Raw genomic sequence first — 19,434 nt, forward strand, 5'->3', positions numbered from 1 at the left:
ACTAGGAATCACAGTCTCTACAGCATTAAAAGGTCCTAGAAGATTAGCTCAGCTTAACATGCTTTGATTTGGGAATGCAATGGAAAAATACAAATTGGATAGCAGAGTGTATGGACAGGATAAAGCAACACATCATACCACTGATTTTTATAGGGAGTTCATGAAAAGGAATCTAGCTCTAAAAAGCGTGAGGATAAACAGTCTTCAAATGTTTGAAGAAGAAGAGGACTCAAAAGCACGCAAACTATCACATACATTTTGCCATGTTACCTGGGGCTTGATAGACCAATATAGCAAAACACCATGAGTAGGTTTCCTTGCCAAACTAGGATTGGGAGCTGAAATAGTTTCACAACGGAATTCCAGCACACAATAGCCTTATGAATGTTCAGCTCTGTTAGATACAAATATACACACAGGCATATAATCAGGTAGTAGTAAATTGCTTGTTATTGTAGCCAGAAGCCCATGTGACTTGAATCGTATCAAGTAACTATTATTACTAGATTTAAAATAAGCAGTGTCAAGAGCCCTAACTAGAACATAATTGGACAGTACAAACAGGGAAGTCAAAATAACTCTAGCTATAAAGCCCCCACCAATCCTCAGAATACAATTTGGGATTAACGGAAACTCCAGGTCAGCGCAATGGAACAGCTGCCCGGACTTGCAGTAGAGAAGTTGCAGATCTTTGAACAAGAGGGATCCAAGTTCTCTGGGAAGCCTCATGCCCCTGTGGAAAAATACTATGAAGCTCTGGTCAAGGGAGACCTGAAGAAGCTCAAAGCGCTTATCGATCAGTACTATGAAGATGTCAATATAGTCTTTGAGATCAATAAAAATGAACTGGAATGGCAAGTGAAAAGCCAAGCTGCTTATGGACTGTCAGGTACTCTAGATTCCAAGGACCACTTTCAATCTTAAACAGGTATTTGCTAATACAAATTAAGGGTAGTGGGTTCCCCGCCTCCCATTGCACCCTGTCTTTTTTTTTAATTTCTGTGTGCAAGTTTTGTCCTTCTCTTGCCATCCCGTTAGTTCCCTGACTCTTATTCACTTACTCTGCTCTTTCATATATGTTGGATCATGTTTTGTATGATGGATAAACAGTTAACACTATCTCAATTGAAAAGTATTGCAACTTCTCTGTACATGCTTGTGCTGGGCAGGCCAGTGGAAACAGATCAAGGAAGAAGCCATGACAGTTCAATGGGGGAAGGACTTGACTAGTTGTGTTCAGCATTCAGAATTTGGGGATCTTGGTTTGAGACTCAAAAGGTATCCAGCAGTCACTAGTATTCCTCTCCTTTGTGGTTAGCTGCCAGCTTTCAACTGAGCATCAGGAGGTCCTCTTTAGTATGACCTCTAGTAAATGAGGCCTTCAAGGAGAGGACCGCTTCTTGTTTCCCGCCCAGATCTTGAAAGCCTGCCCCTTCTGGCAACATTAAGCAACATATCTCGAGAAACTGCCAATGGAGTTGGTAATGTTCTAACATTACCCTCAGCAGTCCATCTCTGTTGCCTTGGCATTAGGGTAGTCAGCACCAGCTGCATTAACTCAGCTTATTGCTTTCTGGTCAGACTCAGCTCTCTGCTTTCCTTTGCTGCAGACTCAGAGGGAAAATGTAGAGGCCTATATCGTGGTACAATCTGGTGTGTAAGATGCTGCAAATATAAATGACAAGCAATATTTGTTGTTCAACACTAGTGGGGATTGTCTATGAAGGGCAGCAATACATTTTCAGACTGAGAAGACTCCCATGCTTTGATTTGTATGTGAACCCTGCCTGCTGACGTGTGCTGAGCAGATGCTGCTGTACACTTGGACCTCTAAACCTTTATCCAAGTCACTAATAAAGATGTTGGACAGTACTGGGCCCAGGACCAAAGCCTGCGGCACTCCACTCGTCACTTCTTCCAGGATAAAGAGAAACCATTGGTGAGCATCCCTTGGGTTCAGTCACTTAACCAATTACAGATCCACCCAATAGTAGCATTGCCTAGCCCACATTTGACTAGTTTGCTTGCAAGAAGGTCATGTGAGACTTTGTTGAAGGCCTTCCTGAAAGCAAGATATGCTACATCCACAGCATTCTCTGCATCTACCAAGTCTGTAACTCTATTTTGATAAATCCATGTTGACTATTAGCGATGGCCGCATTTGTTTCTAAGTGTTTGCAGACCACTTCCTTAACGATCTTTTCTAGAATCTTGCCTGGACAGTAATCGTTCAGGTTGTCCTTTTTTCCTTTCTTGAAGATAGGGACCACATTTGCCCTCCTCCAATTTGCTGGGATTTGTCCCATTCTCCAAGAACTCTCAAATATGATTGCCAGTAGTTCCAAAATGACTTTTGCTAGTTCCTTCAATACTCTTGGATGTAGTTGATCTGACTCTGGGGACTTGAACTCGTTTAGAGTGGTCAAGTATTCCTGAACAACTTGTTTCCCTATTTGGGGTTGGATTTCCCCTAATTCTTTGTCCATTCCATATTGGCTTTCTTTTTGTGAGAAGACTGAGGCAAAGAAGGCATTAAGTAGTTCTGCCTTGTCTCTATCCCCTGTCATCATTATCCCATCTTCTCCTTGTAGAGGCCTTATCGCCTCCTTGTTCTTCCTTTTCCTACCAACATAAGCAAAGAAGCCTATTTTATTGTTTTTAATGTCCCTAGCAAGCCTGAGCTCCTTTTGCACTTTAGCCTTGAGAACTTTTTCCCTACAGGAATTGGTTATTCATTTGAATTCTTCTTTGGTGATTTCTCCCCTTTTCCACTTCTTCTGCATGTCTCTTTTGAGTCTTAGCCCAGTTAGAAGTTCTTTGGACATCCATTCTAGCTTCTTTGCACTTGTATTATTTTTTTCTCTTTGTTGACACTGTTTGCAATTGTGCCTTGAGTATTTCACTTTGAAAAACTCCCATTCATCCTTAACTCCCTTGTCTTTTAGTATTGGCATCCATGGACTGCCGCTCAGTATTTCTTTCATTTGTGGAAGTTAGCACTCCTAAAACCCAGAATGTGGATTTGACTTGTCTTAGTTTCAGCCTTCCTTTGTATGGCAAACTCAATAGCTGATACATCAGCATTAGATGGGGGACAGCAATTACAAGATCACTAAATCTTTTTTTAAGATTCTCAGTACTGGTTCTGGGGAGATGTTAAGTTTGTAGCTTGTTACAGGCATAATATGGAATTGCCTTTCATTACACGAAGGTACCTCTGCCTGCCATGTGAAAGCTGATGTGTATTCACTGCAAACTGTTTAAAAATTATTTGTTTTGCCTACTTTCATATCCATTCTTAGTCATACAGGTTGAGAACCTTGTAGAGTTGTTCAAATCACCAAAAGGTTTTCTAAGCAGGGAAGTTCAGTGTGTATATTCAACACTTGGCAGCACATGCTGAAGTAAATAACACTTTAAAGTGGTTGAATATGGGGTGCCAGTGATCCTTTTCTGTAACATGAAGCACTGAGAGCTAGTATCAATCGTTTTGCTTGACTGAAACTTTCCCCTGCTGTAGACATTGTTGGATGAGTAAACCAAGACAAATTTGGACTCTTGGCTCCACTGCATTTATTTTTCCTGCTCATCATTACAGATTCATCCTATATGCCTGAAATGTTGTATATACTCATATATAAATCTACAAATTTTAATAACAAAAAATATCCCTAAAACTTGAGTCAACCTATCTATGAGTCAATGTAAGTACTGTACCTTATTTTAAAAAATGAGCCATTCCTTCTCTGAGGAGGTTCTTCTATCCCGGGACAGCATAAAAGAACTAAACTCTGGAACGCTTTGCCAGTATCGATAAGGGCAGCTCCCACATTTCTGTCCTTTAGGAAGAACCTCAAAACCTTCCTGCATGAAACAGCTTTTAACTAATGTCAACAGGAGCTTGGAACTGCATTTTAATCATTTTAACTATTTCTATTATTTTTGTTCCTTGGGAAGTTTATTGGTTTATTATTTAATGATAAATGTATGTCCGTTAGGATGGTGGGGGATTTATTTGATGGACTTTTATTTGAAGGCTATTTTTATATTTGTGTGAAATTGCTGCTGTAAACCACCTAGGGTATTCGAAGAAAGGCGGTATAGAAATGTCACAGATAAATAAATAAATAAAAGAAGCACCATCATTTTCTTTCCCATGTATTTAGAAAGACTAGAAGAGTGGCCATGACATAGAACCTCATCACATTGAGGCCCTCAAGCTGGGTGACAGTGGAGGAATTTGTGGGGCAATAGAGAAAACCATCGCTCTGCGCCCCGCATCACCTTCATCACCCCCTTCCCCACCAATCAGAACACAGGCAGTCACCCGTATACTGAATTCTTCCTCCCAGCATGCTTTCAACATGGAGCTGGCACAGAGCCCTGCAAAAAGCAGCCCTATGTTATATGATGGGCTCTGACAGGTTCCATACTGGCTCAGTGTTGAAAGCATTCTACGACAGGGAAAAAAATCCCATGTGAGGAGGTCCATAAAGAGTAGAGGGGATCAATGCTTCTTTTAGGTTACAAAACATAGAAGAGTCCCAGTATGAAATGGGGCATCTTTTGCCAAACTCCCCTTTTCTCAACACAATATTTGATTCCTGCTCGGACAAACATTCAGCATCCCAACATCTCAACTTTGCCAGGATTGCTATAGGGCTTGGATTGTGCTGAGCAGAAAGGACAAAACAGGAAATTCTCCTTAAGAGCAGCTGCAGGTGCACTTGGGATCTGCACCCTTTAGATCAATGGTTCCTAACCTGTGGTCCGTGGTCCACTAGTGGTCTCCAATAACTAAAATATGGTTCACGGTCTCACTGTGAATACACAGTTGCAACTAGAGTGTCTGGTCTTGCGAAACCCTTTTATAATTTCGAGGCAACAGAGATGTCAGGAGCAGAGAGGGTGACTACCTATGAAAAGTGCAACAACAAACCTTCTCCTGCTGCTTCTCCTCTTCCTCCCTCCTCCTGAACCAAGGTCTTCCATGTGGCACCTGGAAGCTGGGGCGCCTTGGTGTTTTTCTTTTTAGGCCTGTTCCTGGGGCTATTTGGGGTACTGATTCAGAAAATTGCATTGGATAGACCTCATAGTTTTCTCTGGGCAAGCAGATGGCGTCTATTGGATGGCATATGTTCTGTATCAGAAACTAGAGCTGATGTGGTCTATCCAATTTTCTGAATCAGCACCTCAAATAACCAAACCAAATCTAAAGTTGACCAAAAACTGATTTGTAACCCCTTTGGTACTAATGTTGGAGAGTGGTCTCTGGTCAAAGTGGTCCCTGGTCAAAAAAAAGGTTGGGAACCACTGATTTAGACTGTACTGCAAGGAGTTGCTTTCAAGCAGAACTTCCCATCCAGGTCTATTTGCTGATGGAGCCAATACAGAAGCATAGTATGTACGTAGAGGGAAACTAATAGCACTATCCACTGCTTCAGCCATGAGCCCCCTCCCCCTCTTCCACCAAAGGTTTTAATGAATCTTGGAGAGTGCAAGAGTGGGACACAGATGAGTGTCATATGCTGGTGTAAGTTGCCTTCCATATGCAGAAGGCAACTGGGCATATTACTACTGGGCAATGTGCAATGGCTGTATCCTGCTCATGTTAAAATATATGAACAATTAACACATTGTTAACTATCAAAACATGGTTAGTAAAATAGACAATAAAAGGAGTCATTTGGACATATTTGGTAAAACAACGGGCTTACAAGTAAATTGGAATAAATCAGAAATGATGTTATTTAACTATACAAAAAAATGAGGGATTTTTTTATAAAACAGGGCAATATGGTAATAAAAATTAAGACTAAATTAAAATATTTGGGAGTAATTATAACCAAGCACTTAAAAGAAATTAAAGAGGTTAATGTAGTAGCATTAAGAGAAGTAGTTTTAAAAAATTAACTTAATATGAAAACAAACATTTATCTTGATTTGGAAGGATAGCATTAGTTAAAACGAAAATTCTCCCAAAGATAAATTTTATATTCAAAATGCTACCACTGCAAATTTCAGAGGATGGGTTGAATAAATGCCAAATGATAAATAAATATTGTAATGGTAGTAAAAGAAACAGATTAAATAAACAAGTATGGAATAGATCCCAAAAGTAGGAGGACTAGCACTTCCCAATATAAAAAAATATTATGAAGCAAATAGGTTACGATTGGTTATAGAGGGAGTGATAAATAAGGAGGATTTAGAATGGTTAAAACTGGATTAAGAGGAAATGGAGGAAAAATTGAATTTTTAAAAAAGATTTACTGTATATACTTGAGTATAAACCTAGTTTTTCAGCCCTTTTTTAGAACTGAAAAAAACCTCCTCGACTTATACTCGGGTGAGAGTCCTGGTGGGCTTATATTCAGGTTGGCTTATACTCCAGTATATATGGTATATTTATTATTTTTCTCTATTATTATTGGTATTGTTACATTTATTATTTTACTCTATTAATTATTATTATTACATTTATTATTTTACACCAGGGGTCCTCAAACTTTTTAAGTGGAGGGCCGGTTCATGGTCCCTCAGATTGTTGAGGGGCCGAATTATCATTTGGAAAAAAAAATGAACAAATTCCTATGCACACTGCACATGTCTTATTTGTAGTGCAAAAAAATCGCCAACAACAATTATTTATTTATTTATTTGCTACATTTATACTCAACCCTCTCTCACCCTGAAGGGGACTCAGAGTGGCTTACAAGTTGTATGTACATACAATATATTATATTATTAGCATAGCACAATATTAGCATTATATATTACTATATTGTACTATACCAATATACCATATTATTATTAGTAATATTACATTTAATATATAATATATAATTAATATTATTATATTATACAATATTATTACATTGTATTATTATTATTAGCCGCCCTGAGTCCCCTACTCGGTGAGAAGGGCAAGGTAGAAATACTGTAATAAATAAATAAATAAATAAATAAATATTATATTGTATTACATTATAATATTATTATCAAAATTATATGTATACACAATATATTATATTATTACCATAGCACAATATTAGTAAATGAATGAACAATACAATATTTAAAAATAAAAACAATTTTAACCAACATAAACCTATCAGGATTTCAATGGTAAGTGGGCCTGCTTCTGCCCAATGAGATAGTCAAGTTAAGTAGGATTGTTGTTGTTGTGTGCCTTCAAGTCGCTTCAGACTTTGGGCAAGCCTAAGTCTAAAACTGAGAGCAGGGGCCGGGTAAATGACCTTGGAGGGCCGCATCCGGCCCCCGGGCTTTAGTTTGGGGACCCCTGTTTTACACTATTTATTATTACATTTATTATTTTACTGCATTTATTATTATTATTACATTTATTTTTTCACTCTATTATTATTAAAAGGATACATAAGCACATTTACATTGAAGAAGATGAAAATAATGATTTAATCAGAGTTGAACAGTCATATATTAAATTACAGTTTGATGTAAAGATTCAAAAACATTTAAACTACTGATGCCTCAATTAATGTAATTTTATTGGTATCTCGCCTTATACTGGAGTCAATGTTTTCCCAGTTTTTTGTGGTAAAATTAGGTGCCTCGGCTTATATTCGGGTCGGCTTATACTCAAGTATATACGGTAATAAGAAAAGAAATTAGAGAAATTGGAAACCCAATGTTGAATAACGTACTAGAAATATGGAACAAATACAGGAAAAAGTTAATGACAGAAGGCTCAATAATAACCCCCAATTATAGTGGGGGAAAAATTCCCAAAGAATTAAAAAAATATAACAGATAAAAAATTAAGGGGAAAACACCTAGATAAAATAAGTGACTGGATAATGGTTGGTATGAAAAAGAAAATGATGGTGGAGGAATTTAGGCAAATAAAATTATCATGGTTCCACTGTATACAACTAGAACAATGGTTCAAGAATTGGGTACAAAATAATAGAAATGGAAGCAAACTCATCCAATTTGAGCAAATAGTACAAAATCGAAGAGATATGGAAGAACATGAAAATTTGAAAGGAATAACTAGTAAAATGTATAAGATAATAGTCAAAATAAAAGAAGAAAAACAAAGAACCATATCCTCAAGGAGATATGGGAAGAAGGCTTAGGGATCAAAATAGGTGATATGGAGTGGAAACAATTATGGGAACAAAGACATTTTAAAAGCTTATAATATGTGGTAAAGAAAACTTATAAATTGATATGGAAATGGTATCTAACATTGGTATCTAACCAGTAAAATAGCTAAGATTAACAAAAACTGCTGGAGAGGATGCCAAGAAGTGGGAACATATATACATATGCGGTGGCAATGTAAATAATTTGGGTAGAAATTAGAGATGGGAGATATTATGAATATAAAAATAGAAAGAAGTCCTAGTATTGCTTTGTTATCCTTATATAATAATAATCAGTGGAAAAAAGAAGAAAAAGACACAATATCTAACCTATTAACAGTAGCAAGACTGCTTATAGCAAGGAACTGGAAAAGGAAAATAAATATACAAATGGAAAAGTGGTATAAGGAATTGTGGAAACTGGCAGTAAGTTGACATGCAAGTTAAAAATTAAAAAGGAATATGGAAAAATGATTTTGATGATGTCTGGAGAAAATTTATTGAAAGAGGATTGAAAAAGGAGGATGGAAAGTTACCTCCACAAGAGGAAATGAAATTTTGGGCAGAGAATATAAAAACAAGTGGGTCAGTGGGAGCGGGGCACTGAGGTGAATGATAGAAATGTATATATAAGAGTGGAATTTACAGTCAATATAACCAGATTAATAGGGGCGGGGGAGAAAGAATATGTGTTTTAGATATTATATGTCTGCTGTATTATAAATGTACTGATTTATTTTACAAAAATAAAAATAAAAAACTATTTGAACAATTAAGGGCAAAGCAGGAGCTTAATAACAGCTCTGTACAGGTTGAGCATCCCTTATCCAGAACTCTAAAAGACTCACAAATCCAAAAATTGTCCACACAGGTGGCTGAGGTAGTGACATTTTTGCTTTTCAATGGTACAGTGTCTACAAACTGTATTTCATGAAATTACCTTCAGGCTATGTGTTTAAGATGCATATGAAAAACACAAATTTTGATCGCAACTCTAAAATATTTCATTGTGCACGGACATGTGAATAAAGGTATTCCCAAATCAAATCAGAGAATAAATACTTCTGGTTGCATTTTGGATCAGGAAGACTCAACCTTTATCTTCAGTCTTAACCACAAACTACTTGCTCTTATTTCCTTCTCATACATGCTTTTCTTTTCTCTTCTTCCCTCCCAATCTTTGATTGCCTGTCTGCCTGTCTGTCTGTCTGTCTGACCCAGGCCTGTGGTCTCTGGAATACAAGAGGGATCTAACCAACCCGCTCTGCATCTCAGCCAGCCACGGACATACCGCTTGCCTTCGCCACCTGCTCTTCTGGCGGGCCGACCCCAATGCAGCCCCAGGAGGACGAAGCGCTCTCCATGAGGCCTGTGGCAAAGGGCACACCAACTGCACGGAGCTCTTGCTGGAACACAAGGCTAACCCTAATCTTCTGAGTGATGAGGGTCAAGCCCCTTTGCACCTCTGCACTGGCCAGGACACACTGGGGTAAGGAGCCAGCAAGACGGTTGTCTTTTCACAGGTTCCCAATAGCTGTCAAACTTAGAACTAAACCTACGCACAAAATGTGGTCTTGTTTGACTTTATGTCTTATTTTACTTTGATATAGTGGAATGGCTTCAGAATTGGAACAGGACTGTAGAGACCAGGGTTGAAATCCAATTCTCAGACATGGAAAACCACCGAGTGACCTTGGGCAAGTCACACTCTCTCAGCTTCAGAGAACAGCAAACCCTCCAAGTATATCTTGCTAAGGAAGCTCAAGAACAGCCTTAGGACCTCATCAGTCGGGTGGAAGGAAATCAGAGGAAACCATCCTCTTTTGTTCGCTACCGTCTTTCCCCATCTTCTGGGATGGCCAGCCATCCCACATCCTTTCTCCATCTTTCCCTGTTCTAATTGATTTAGAGTTAAGTAACACCTGGAACCCCGGTGGTGCAGTGTGTTAAAGCACTGCGCTGCTGAACTTGCAGACTGAAAGGTCCCAGGTTCAAATCCCGGGAGCGGAGTGAGCGCCTGCTGTTGCTCCAGCTTCTGCCAACCTAGCAGTTCGAAAACATGCCAATGTGAGTAGATCAATAGGAAGGTAACGGCGCTCCATGCAGTCATGCTGGCCACATGACCTTGGAGGTGTCTACGGACAACGCCGGCTCTTCGGCTTAGAAATGGAGATGAGCACCAACCCCCAGAGTCAGACATGACTGGACTTAATGTCAGGGGAAACCTTTACCTTTAGCTTTTAACACCTGACTCCTGAAGACAGCCTCATTTCCACGCACTGTGGAAACAGAGTCCCATGTAGTTCCACTGGAAGTGCCCTTGTGTCATGTGCTGGCCTTCATGGGACTTCCTGGGATTCTGTTGCCACAGCGCATGAAAACGGAGTCCTAAAGCCACCCAATGAAGTCTTTAGAGTCATCTTAACTCAAAAATGGTACACAAGAAGAACAAAAATAGTGTGTTGTGTCTCTCTGTGGTTGATAGAACTGTGAAGAAAAAAACATTGATACAGTAGAGTCTCACTTATCCAACATAAACGGGCCGGTAGAACGTTGGATAAGCGAATATGTTGGATAATAAGGAGAGATTAAGGAGAAGCCTATTAAACATAAAATTAGGTTATGATTTTACAAATTAAGCACCAAAACATCATGTTATACAACAAATCTGACAGAAATAGTAGTTCAATACGCAGTAATGCTACATAGTAATTACTGTATTTACGAATTTCGCACCAAAATATCATGATATATTGAAAACATTGACTACAAAAATGCGTTGGATAATCCAGAACGTTGGATAAGCGAGTGTTGGATAAGTGAGACTCTACTGTATACAGTATCCACCAAGGCTTCTTCTAAATTTTCAGTGCATAACTGATAGGGCTGCAATGATTAGGTTAATTGGATAAAAAACTGATTTAAAAGGTACCTCCTGGTTCATGTATCAGCTCATTTTAAAAGCAGCAGGCTATATAGAAGTGGTATGTCACTTTCTTCTCATGTGAGAGTACCATCTCTAAAGTGAGAGTGATCACAAGGATATATACCTATGTCATTATCTCTTCCCTTTGGAATGATCACATAATCTATCACATAATGTTTTCAGACCCAGCTTGGTGTATTGGCTTGAGTCTTGGGCTATAATTCCAGGAAACCAGGGTTCAAATCTTGCCTCATCTATTGGGTGACGGCATATCACAATCTCTAAGCCTCAGAGGAAGGCAACAGCAAACTCCTTTGCAACAAATCCTGCCATGAAAAGTCACTGATGGGGTTGCCATAAGTCAGAGTCAATGTTCAGAGTTGATCCTCACTGTTGTTTCATGGAAAGCAGCATGCATTTTTGCAGGTCTCATCAATTAACATGCATACAATTAAACTGCTCGTATTTCTTTAATTCGCTGACAGCTGTAGCGACAGCTCACATAAATATGAAAAGCTGTGTTTTCACTTTGCATAGCTCATATTGTAGACAGCCCTAGAGGCCATTCTGACAGAAGGGGTGCCCTTTTCTGTGTATACACAAATTCTTTACAAGATATACATGGAAAGCATACAGTAAGTACAAAGCTGTGCATAGAATTACAATGTTTTCTCTGAAGATCCCTGCTGCAGTCATGATGCAGTTCCTAGATTCCCTTTGGCCTCATTTTCTACTGGTAGTCACATCTACAGCTCCCTCCACATTTGTGGATGAAGGAGTGATCATTCCCACTTTCCCTTTCCCCTCTGGGGATGAGTGTCAGGGGCAAGGTGATAGGTCAGGCACCATTTCCATTTGGAGTGAAATGCGACATTGAAAGCAAGAATGGGCAGCTGGGAACCAATTCCCCCCCTTTCCAAAAAACACCATTGATCCCATCTGTCCATCGGTGCACCAAAATACCTATTGGGCCAAATGGAGACCAGAAGTGATGCACCATCAGCTCTGGTTGCCATTTTAGTCAATATACAACTGGAAGATATACATCACATGGACAATGTAGAGGACTTATTCGTGTATTCCATTTGTTCCTGCCTTTCTCCTGGAAAGGGACCCAAGGTAGTTAACAATGATTTTATACAGAAATTAGATAAAAGCAAATTAAATAAATACATTAAATGCATTTAAAACATAATTTAAAACATTCAAGACAAAGAATAGACCACTTTCAATATTGTTTTGCCATATGATTAAAAATCCACCAAACGCCTCTCTAAATTGTTAGCTCTTAGGCTGGATCTACACTGCCATATAATGTAGTTTCAGAATGTAGATTAACTGCATTGAATCGGATTATGGACCTTCCTGAAGGGGGCCCAGAGCAGCCTTTCTCTAGGGAAGTAATTTCTGAAGATGAGTTGTCAGGTGCAGAGGTTAATGAGCCAGGAGATAGGAGACAAAACTTCTATAAACTTAGGGCGAGTTCCCAAGCTTGCCGAAGCTCATTGCGTTCCTTAGCTAAGAGGCCCCTATCTTGTTTCAAGTTAGCAAAGCTCTTGGTTTCAAGTCTAAAGGATTATTCTGGAGTTCTGTGTATCAGATTTCATGCTGCCTTGTTTATCTGGATATTTGTTATCCTTGGATTTTGTATTCTACCTTTGTACCTTGGAGTTAATGGACTATTTCACATCTTTAGACTAAACTGATTTGACCATTTTTATTACTTTTTAATATATATATTCTTCAACAAACTGCTTCCTTATTTTATTGGACTGGTGTGGTGGTTAAGGATAGAGGTGTACCTGCTCTGAGATACAACAATAGCATAGGGAAGGGGTAACACCCTCGTGGTGTTTTGTTTTGTTTTGTTTTGTTTTGGGTTTTTTGCTGTCTGTGCCCCTTTTCAGAAGATTTCTACTCACTTTCTGTCTCTATAATATTTGAATTTTGGAAAAATTGGTTTGTTGTGGAAACAAGGATTGGTGATAAAAGCTTCAGCTGAGACACGTTTTCCCCATGATAATACTTCCATATGTGAATTTCCCTTCTGAGGGGTAGAGTTCTCTCACTTCCTGTTGTCTCACCCCCATTCTTAACTAGGAGTCGTTTGAAGGTCAGATATTTGAAACTTGAGGACTGCCTGTAGTTGAATTACCCTTGTGAGAGCCAGTATGCTGTAGTGATCTGAGTGGCAAACTATGGGCCCTTCCACATTGCCATATAATCCAGTTCAATGTGGATTTTATACAGCTATGTGGAAGGGGTCTAGGACACTGGGAGACCAATGTTCGAATCCCAGCTTGGCCATGGAAACCTAGAGAGTGAACTGGGGGAGCCACTCTCTCTCAGCCTCAGCAAACCCACTGTGAACAAATTCTGGTAAGAAACCCCCATAATAGGGTCACCATAAGTCAGAATTGATTTGAAGGAATACAACAACAATAACATTATCTTTGTGCTTGTTTTACTTACTATTTTTAAAATAAAATCACACCCTTCCTTGGTATCCAAATAAACAGAAAATAGCAGACATGTCCTAATAAAGTCACCCAGAAAGTTTAGTAGAGATTTAAAATAAAAGCAAAGCACTCATCATTATACCATCCTTGTTTGTGTTGTCCTGGCAATATACTAATTGGTTAAAAACATTATAGAAAATGAATGAACTGCACAGAACCTTTCCTAATAAGACTGGAGCATTTGTAGTATTAATGTTTGGGAAACACACAGTAAAATGCATCATTAACTGGCAGTGATTAATATGGCTCCTGATAATTATTCCTCACTGATTGAAAACTTCAGCTGACCAAAGTTTTACATAAAACAGTCAAACTAGAGATTCTGTGATCTATTGCAGCAGAAGCATTATGCAATCACAAATTAAGGTATTCCATCACTAGAGCCAAAGAAAAACACAATTCTGAATATAAGTATCTTAATTAGTCCATCTTTGGACTCCTGTTGAGCACCAAAATATAAGAATAATTTCATGCAACCAGCATAAGGAAAATAATCTGTTGAAATTCTGTCCTACAAATGCTACTAATTTGTGAAAATAATTTCATGTAGGAAACCTGGGAAAATTACAATGTGAGAACTACATTTATGTTTCCTTCCAAAAGCACTCATAACTTTCTTTGTCAGGCTCCTTATTACAACATAGTCTCTTGCCACAGTTGCATCTGAGGGCACATTGAATGAAACCTGACACTGACACTTTGCCTTGAAAGTAATTTGGAGGGTGAAAGAAAATACAAAATACAAAAACTTTGAGCCCACCTCTGTGACTGTCTGGCTGTGAAGACATCTTTGTTGATGCATACCTTGCTTTACACAAACGGGAAGGGGGGCACTATTTGAACTGCCATCCTATAACCCATATATATATATATATATCACAGATGCAATGTTGAAAGAGCTGAGCCAAGTCTAAGCCCTTGAATATTGTGGCTTTATAATGGAAATGCCGTCAGGCCCTTAACTACAGCTGCGCTACTGGATGCCTCTACAATAACTAAGCCATCTACTTGGAAGGATCAAAAATTAACAGATGTTTCAGATGGGTTTTGAGGATTCAACCACTGCTTTTCAATAGCAGGGACTTATGCTAAAGTTAGATGGTGAGGAGGTCAAGCTTTAGGTAACAAACATATTCTCTTTGATTAGGGGAAACTACTTTCCCCTGATTTTTTTTCAAGTAATGGATTCAAGGTCATCCTTAATTTTTTACCGACAAAGAGCAGGTCATTGACCTACATAGAGAGCTATTTTATTTGGCTCCCTCTTTGTAACAATGGCCTGAACACCTATGTGTCAGGTTCTTCAATGTTCCCATATAGTCTGCGATTCACCATGGGGGCAGGACTTAAAAACCTTTGAGCCTCTCAGTGACAAGGATAAAAAAAAATTATCTGGGCTTCCTTCCAACCATTTCAACTTTCAGAATCCATGAGAATTCAACCAAAAAAATATAGAAAAGATACAGGAGCTTTAATCTAGAAGCTTTTTGAAGACATTTTTTAAAAAAAGTTCCAGCAAAGTTCATTTCTGTCTTCTTCACTTTAGGAGTCATGCATGCCAACTTCGCCCTATTTAGTAGAGTTCCTCTCCTTGACCTTCTTTTTATATCAGCGATAATTAACATGGTGGGGTAAGAGGAGTCTACAAATTCACTGCACTCTCTTTGCAAAAGCTGGGATGATTAAAAAAAAGGGGGAGAACCATGCCGGTTTTTATAGAAACTACAATTGAGGGGGAGAAAAGGTTCTTTGTTTCTATCCTTTGGCCATGCCACAGGGCCAAAAATACAATGAAATACAAACAGGATCTCAGAGTCAGGGTTAAGTCAAAAAAGGCACTTTTCAACAAAACACTGGGGAAAGTGATGTGGCCTTCAGAGCAGAAGTATAACAGGCAGGTGGAAAATTAATAGCCCGTTGGTTTCATAGAGGTGGTGGTAAATGCAAGTGTTTTGAAATAAGTACAGTTATCACAGGTAAATCAGAACAAGCATCTCATTTGTAGAGGGCCATTGTGCCCTATTCGGATAACTCCTTTTTGATGATATCATACTAGACTATAAATGAACCATGGGAGCAGGTTTGATGTGGCAGCAGGCCCGGCCTAACACGGCACGCTGGCCACGCCCCCGCGTTGGGCGCCACCTTCCCAGGGGCGCTATTGAACCCCTGGGAGGCGGGGCCACACCTGGCGGAGGCGGGGCCATGTGACATGGAGGCGCGGCCAGCTCTGGCCCCGCCTCCCGCGGGGCGCGCCCTGGTGCAGCCAGGCCAGGGCGCACCCCGCGGGAGGCGGGACCGGCCACGCCTCCCATGGCGCGCGCCCGCTGCAGCGGGAGTCCTTTCAGGCTGCGGCCTGGAAGAAATCCTGCTGCAGCTTGGCTGCGCCAGGGCGCACCCCGCGGGAGGCAGGACCAGCCATGCCTCCCACGGCGCGCGCCCACTGCAGCAGGAGTCCTTTCAGGCTGCGGCCTGGAAGAACTCCTGCCGCAGCTTGGCTGCGCCAGGGCGCGCCCGCAGGAGGCGGGGCCACGTTTGGCCCCGCCTCCCGTGCCGCGCACCCTGGCCCCGCCTCCCATGCCGCCCGCGCCGCGGGAGGCGTGGCCGCCCGGCGTTGGAGGCGGGGTTAGGGCGCAGGGGGCGGGGCCAGTCCTGGCCACGCCTCCTGCGGCGCAGGGGAGGGGGCGCAAAAAAAAAGTTGCGTACCCCTTCGAATTTCCTCAGGCCGGTCCTGTGTGGCAGAAACCTGCCATTTTTCTAAATTCCCTGTCCCGCATTGGTATCTTCATACCAAAAGCTGATAGATACATTTATTCCCTTCTTTTGCTACAACAACTCTAGCATCTCTTAAATATGGAGAAAGGTAGGGGCCAATTACCTTCAGATATAGAAAGATGCCAGGACTGCTTTGATTGCAGAACTTCAGCTCCAATTCCCATTCCTACTTGATATGGCCCAAGAATAATTGTTCTCTCTTAATCTTTGTGGAGGGGAGGGTGTGCATACTCTTCTTTTTAAAAACTATGACTGCAATTGAAAACTGAGAGACAGAATGAAAGAAAGAAAAGGAAAGAAAAAAGAAAAGAAAAGGCTATCAAGTATGTTTTGGACGACTACCTCCCATTAGAAATCTGAAACCTCATCAGATGCACCCCTCCCCATTTCTATGCACTTTAAAAACCGTTTAAAGCGAGACTTCCGCAGAGTCCATCATACGACACAAAATTACTTCCAGACGTTCCCCGTGGGACTCCCATCTTAAAACTGTGTTGAAAATGTGTAGAAACAAAGGTTTTGGGAGTCGGGTAGCAATTCTCTTCAGAGCTCCCGATTTGTGCAGAAATTAGTAAAGGTGCTTATTGACATGTGGGATGGAAACTGTCAGGATCCCCCATGTTAGATTATTTTGGTAACATTAAAGCATGGACGTTCCTATCAGTGGTCTTGGAATGAGCTCCTTTTCTCACCAGTCATCTTCTTGAATGAAACTTTTATGGCATTTAAAAAATAATAATTTCAGGAATTGGGCAATTTTGATACAATTTTGTTGTTTATTTGTTCAGTCACTTCCAACTCTTTGTGGCCTCATGGACCAGCCCGCACAAGAGCTCCCTATTGGCCATGGCCACTCCCAGCTCCTTCAAGGTCAAGCCAGTCCCTTCAAGGATACCATTCATCCATCTTGCCCTTAGTTGGCCCCTCTTCCTTTTTACTTCAATTTTTCCCAGCATCATTATCTTCTCCAAGCTTTCCTGTCTTCTCATGATGTGACCAAAGTACTTCATCTTTGCCTCTAATATCCTTCCCTCCAGTGAGCAGCCGGGAATTATTTCCTGGAGGATAGACTGGTTGGATCTTCTAGCAGTCCAAGACATTCTCAGAATTTTCCTCCAACACCACAGTCCAAAAGCATCTATCTTCCTTCGCTCAGCCTTCCTTATGGTCCAGTTTTCGCATCCATAGATTACTATGGGGAATACCATTGCCTTAACTATGTGGACCTTCATTGCCAGTGTGATGTCTCTGCTCTTCACTATTTTTTCAAGATTGGTCATTGCTCTTCTCCCAAGATTAGAAGTAAACATCTTCTGATTTCCTGGCTGCAGTCTGCATCTGCAGTAATCTTTGTGCCTAGAAATACAAAGTTTGTCACTGCCTCCATGTTTTCTCCCTTTATTTCCCAATTATCAATCAGTCTGGTTGCCATAATTTTGGTTTTCTTGATGTTTAACTGCAACCCAGCTTTTGCACTTTCTTTTTTCACCTTGGTGATAAGGTTCCTCAGCTCCTCCTCACTTTCAGCCATCAAAGTAGTATTACAGGTAAAAACTAGTAAAATGTGGGCTAGACAAAACTACGGTTAGGTGGATCTGTAATTGGCTAAGCGAACGAACCCAAAGGGTGCTCACCAATGCGTCGTCTTCATCATGGAAAGAAGTGACAAGTGGAGTGCCGCAGGGCTCCGTCCTGGGCCCGGTTCTGTTCAACATCTTTATTAACGACTTAGACGAAGGGTTAGAAGGCACGATCATCAAGTTTGCAGATGACACCAAACTCGGAGGGATAGCTAACACTCCAGAAGACAGGAGCAGAATTCAAAACGATCTTGACAGACTAGAGAGATGGGCCGAAACTAACAAAATGAAGTTCAACAGGGACAAATGCAAGATACTTCACTTGGCAGAAAAAATGGAAATCAAAGATACAGAATGGGGGACGCCTGGCTTGACAGCAGTGTGTGCGAAAAAGATCTTGGAGTCCTCGTGGACAACAAGTTAAACATGAGCCTACAATGTGATGCGGCAGCTAAAAAAGCCAATGGGATTTTGGCCTGCATCAATAGGGGAATAACGTCTAGATCCAGGGAAGTCATGCTCCCCCTCTATTCTGCCTTGGTCAGACCACACCTGGAATACTGTGTCCAGTTTTGGGCACCGCAGATGAAGGGAGATGCTGACAAGCTGGAAAGCGTCCAGAGGAGGGCAACTAAAATGATTAAGGGTCTGGAGAACAAGCCCTATGAGGAGAGGCTTAAAGAGCTGGGCATGTTTAGCCTGCAGAAGAGAAGGCTGAGAGGAGACATGATAGCCATGTACAAATATGTGAGGGGAAGTCATAGGGAAGAGGGAGCAAGCTTATTTTCTGCTGCCCTGCAGACTAGGACACGGAACAATGGCTTCAAACTACAGGAAAGGAGATTCCACCTGAACATCAGGAAGAACTTCCTCACTGTGAGGGCTGTTCGGCAGTGGAACTCTCTCCCCCGGGCCGTGGTGGAGGCTCCTTCTTTGGAGGCTTTTAAACAGAGGCTGGATGGCCATCTGTCGGGGGTGCTTTGAATGCGATTTCCTGCTTCTTAGCGGGGGGTTGGACTAGATGGCCCTTGAGGTCTCTTCCAACTCTACTATTCTATGATTCTATGATTCTATGATTCTATGGTTATTGTATGTTTTCTGGGCTGTATGACCATGTTCCAGAAGTATTCTCTCCTGACGTTTCACCCACATCTATGGCAGGCATCCTCAGAGGGTGTGAGGTAACCTCTGAGGATGCCTGCCATAGATGTGGGTGACACGTCAGGAGAGAATACTTCTGAAACATGACCATGCAGCCCGGAAAACATACAACAACACTATGATCCCGGCCATGAAAGCCTTCAACAACACAAAGTAGTATTATCTGCATATCTAAGATTGTTAATGGTTCTTCCAGCAGTTTTAACTCCACTTTACTGTGACTATATTTTCTCCCTTTTTAGACCTAGATTTCAGACTTCTGCAATTGCAAAGTTTCCCTTTAAAAAAAGAATGCAGAATGGGTGGGGACTACATTTGCCTGTGTGATAGCTGAGAATGTGAAG

At 40.8% G+C, this 19,434-nt stretch overlaps 1 protein-coding gene across 3 annotated transcripts in view; it reads left to right on the plus strand.

The window, feature by feature from the left end:
- The window catches only part of asb18 (ankyrin repeat and SOCS box containing 18), a 43,831-nt gene that overhangs the window by 9,292 nt on the left and 15,105 nt on the right, over positions 1–19,434 (plus strand). Inside the window, exons 2-3 of one of the 3 annotated variants that reach the window (XM_062959881.1) lie at positions 766–889; positions 9,351–9,618. In XM_062959881.1, coding sequence (XP_062815951.1) covers positions 766–889; positions 9,351–9,618 — 392 coding nt within the window. Of the gene's footprint in view, positions 1–76; positions 890–9,350; positions 9,619–19,434 lie in introns of those variants that run through there. The other 2 variants (XM_016995429.2, XM_008114049.3) reach the window with 2 other exon arrangements.

This window comes from Anolis carolinensis, chromosome 1, assembly GCF_035594765.1.
Source record: "Anolis carolinensis isolate JA03-04 chromosome 1, rAnoCar3.1.pri, whole genome shotgun sequence".
In the NCBI taxonomy this organism is placed as follows: Eukaryota; Metazoa; Chordata; class Lepidosauria; order Squamata; family Dactyloidae; genus Anolis; species Anolis carolinensis.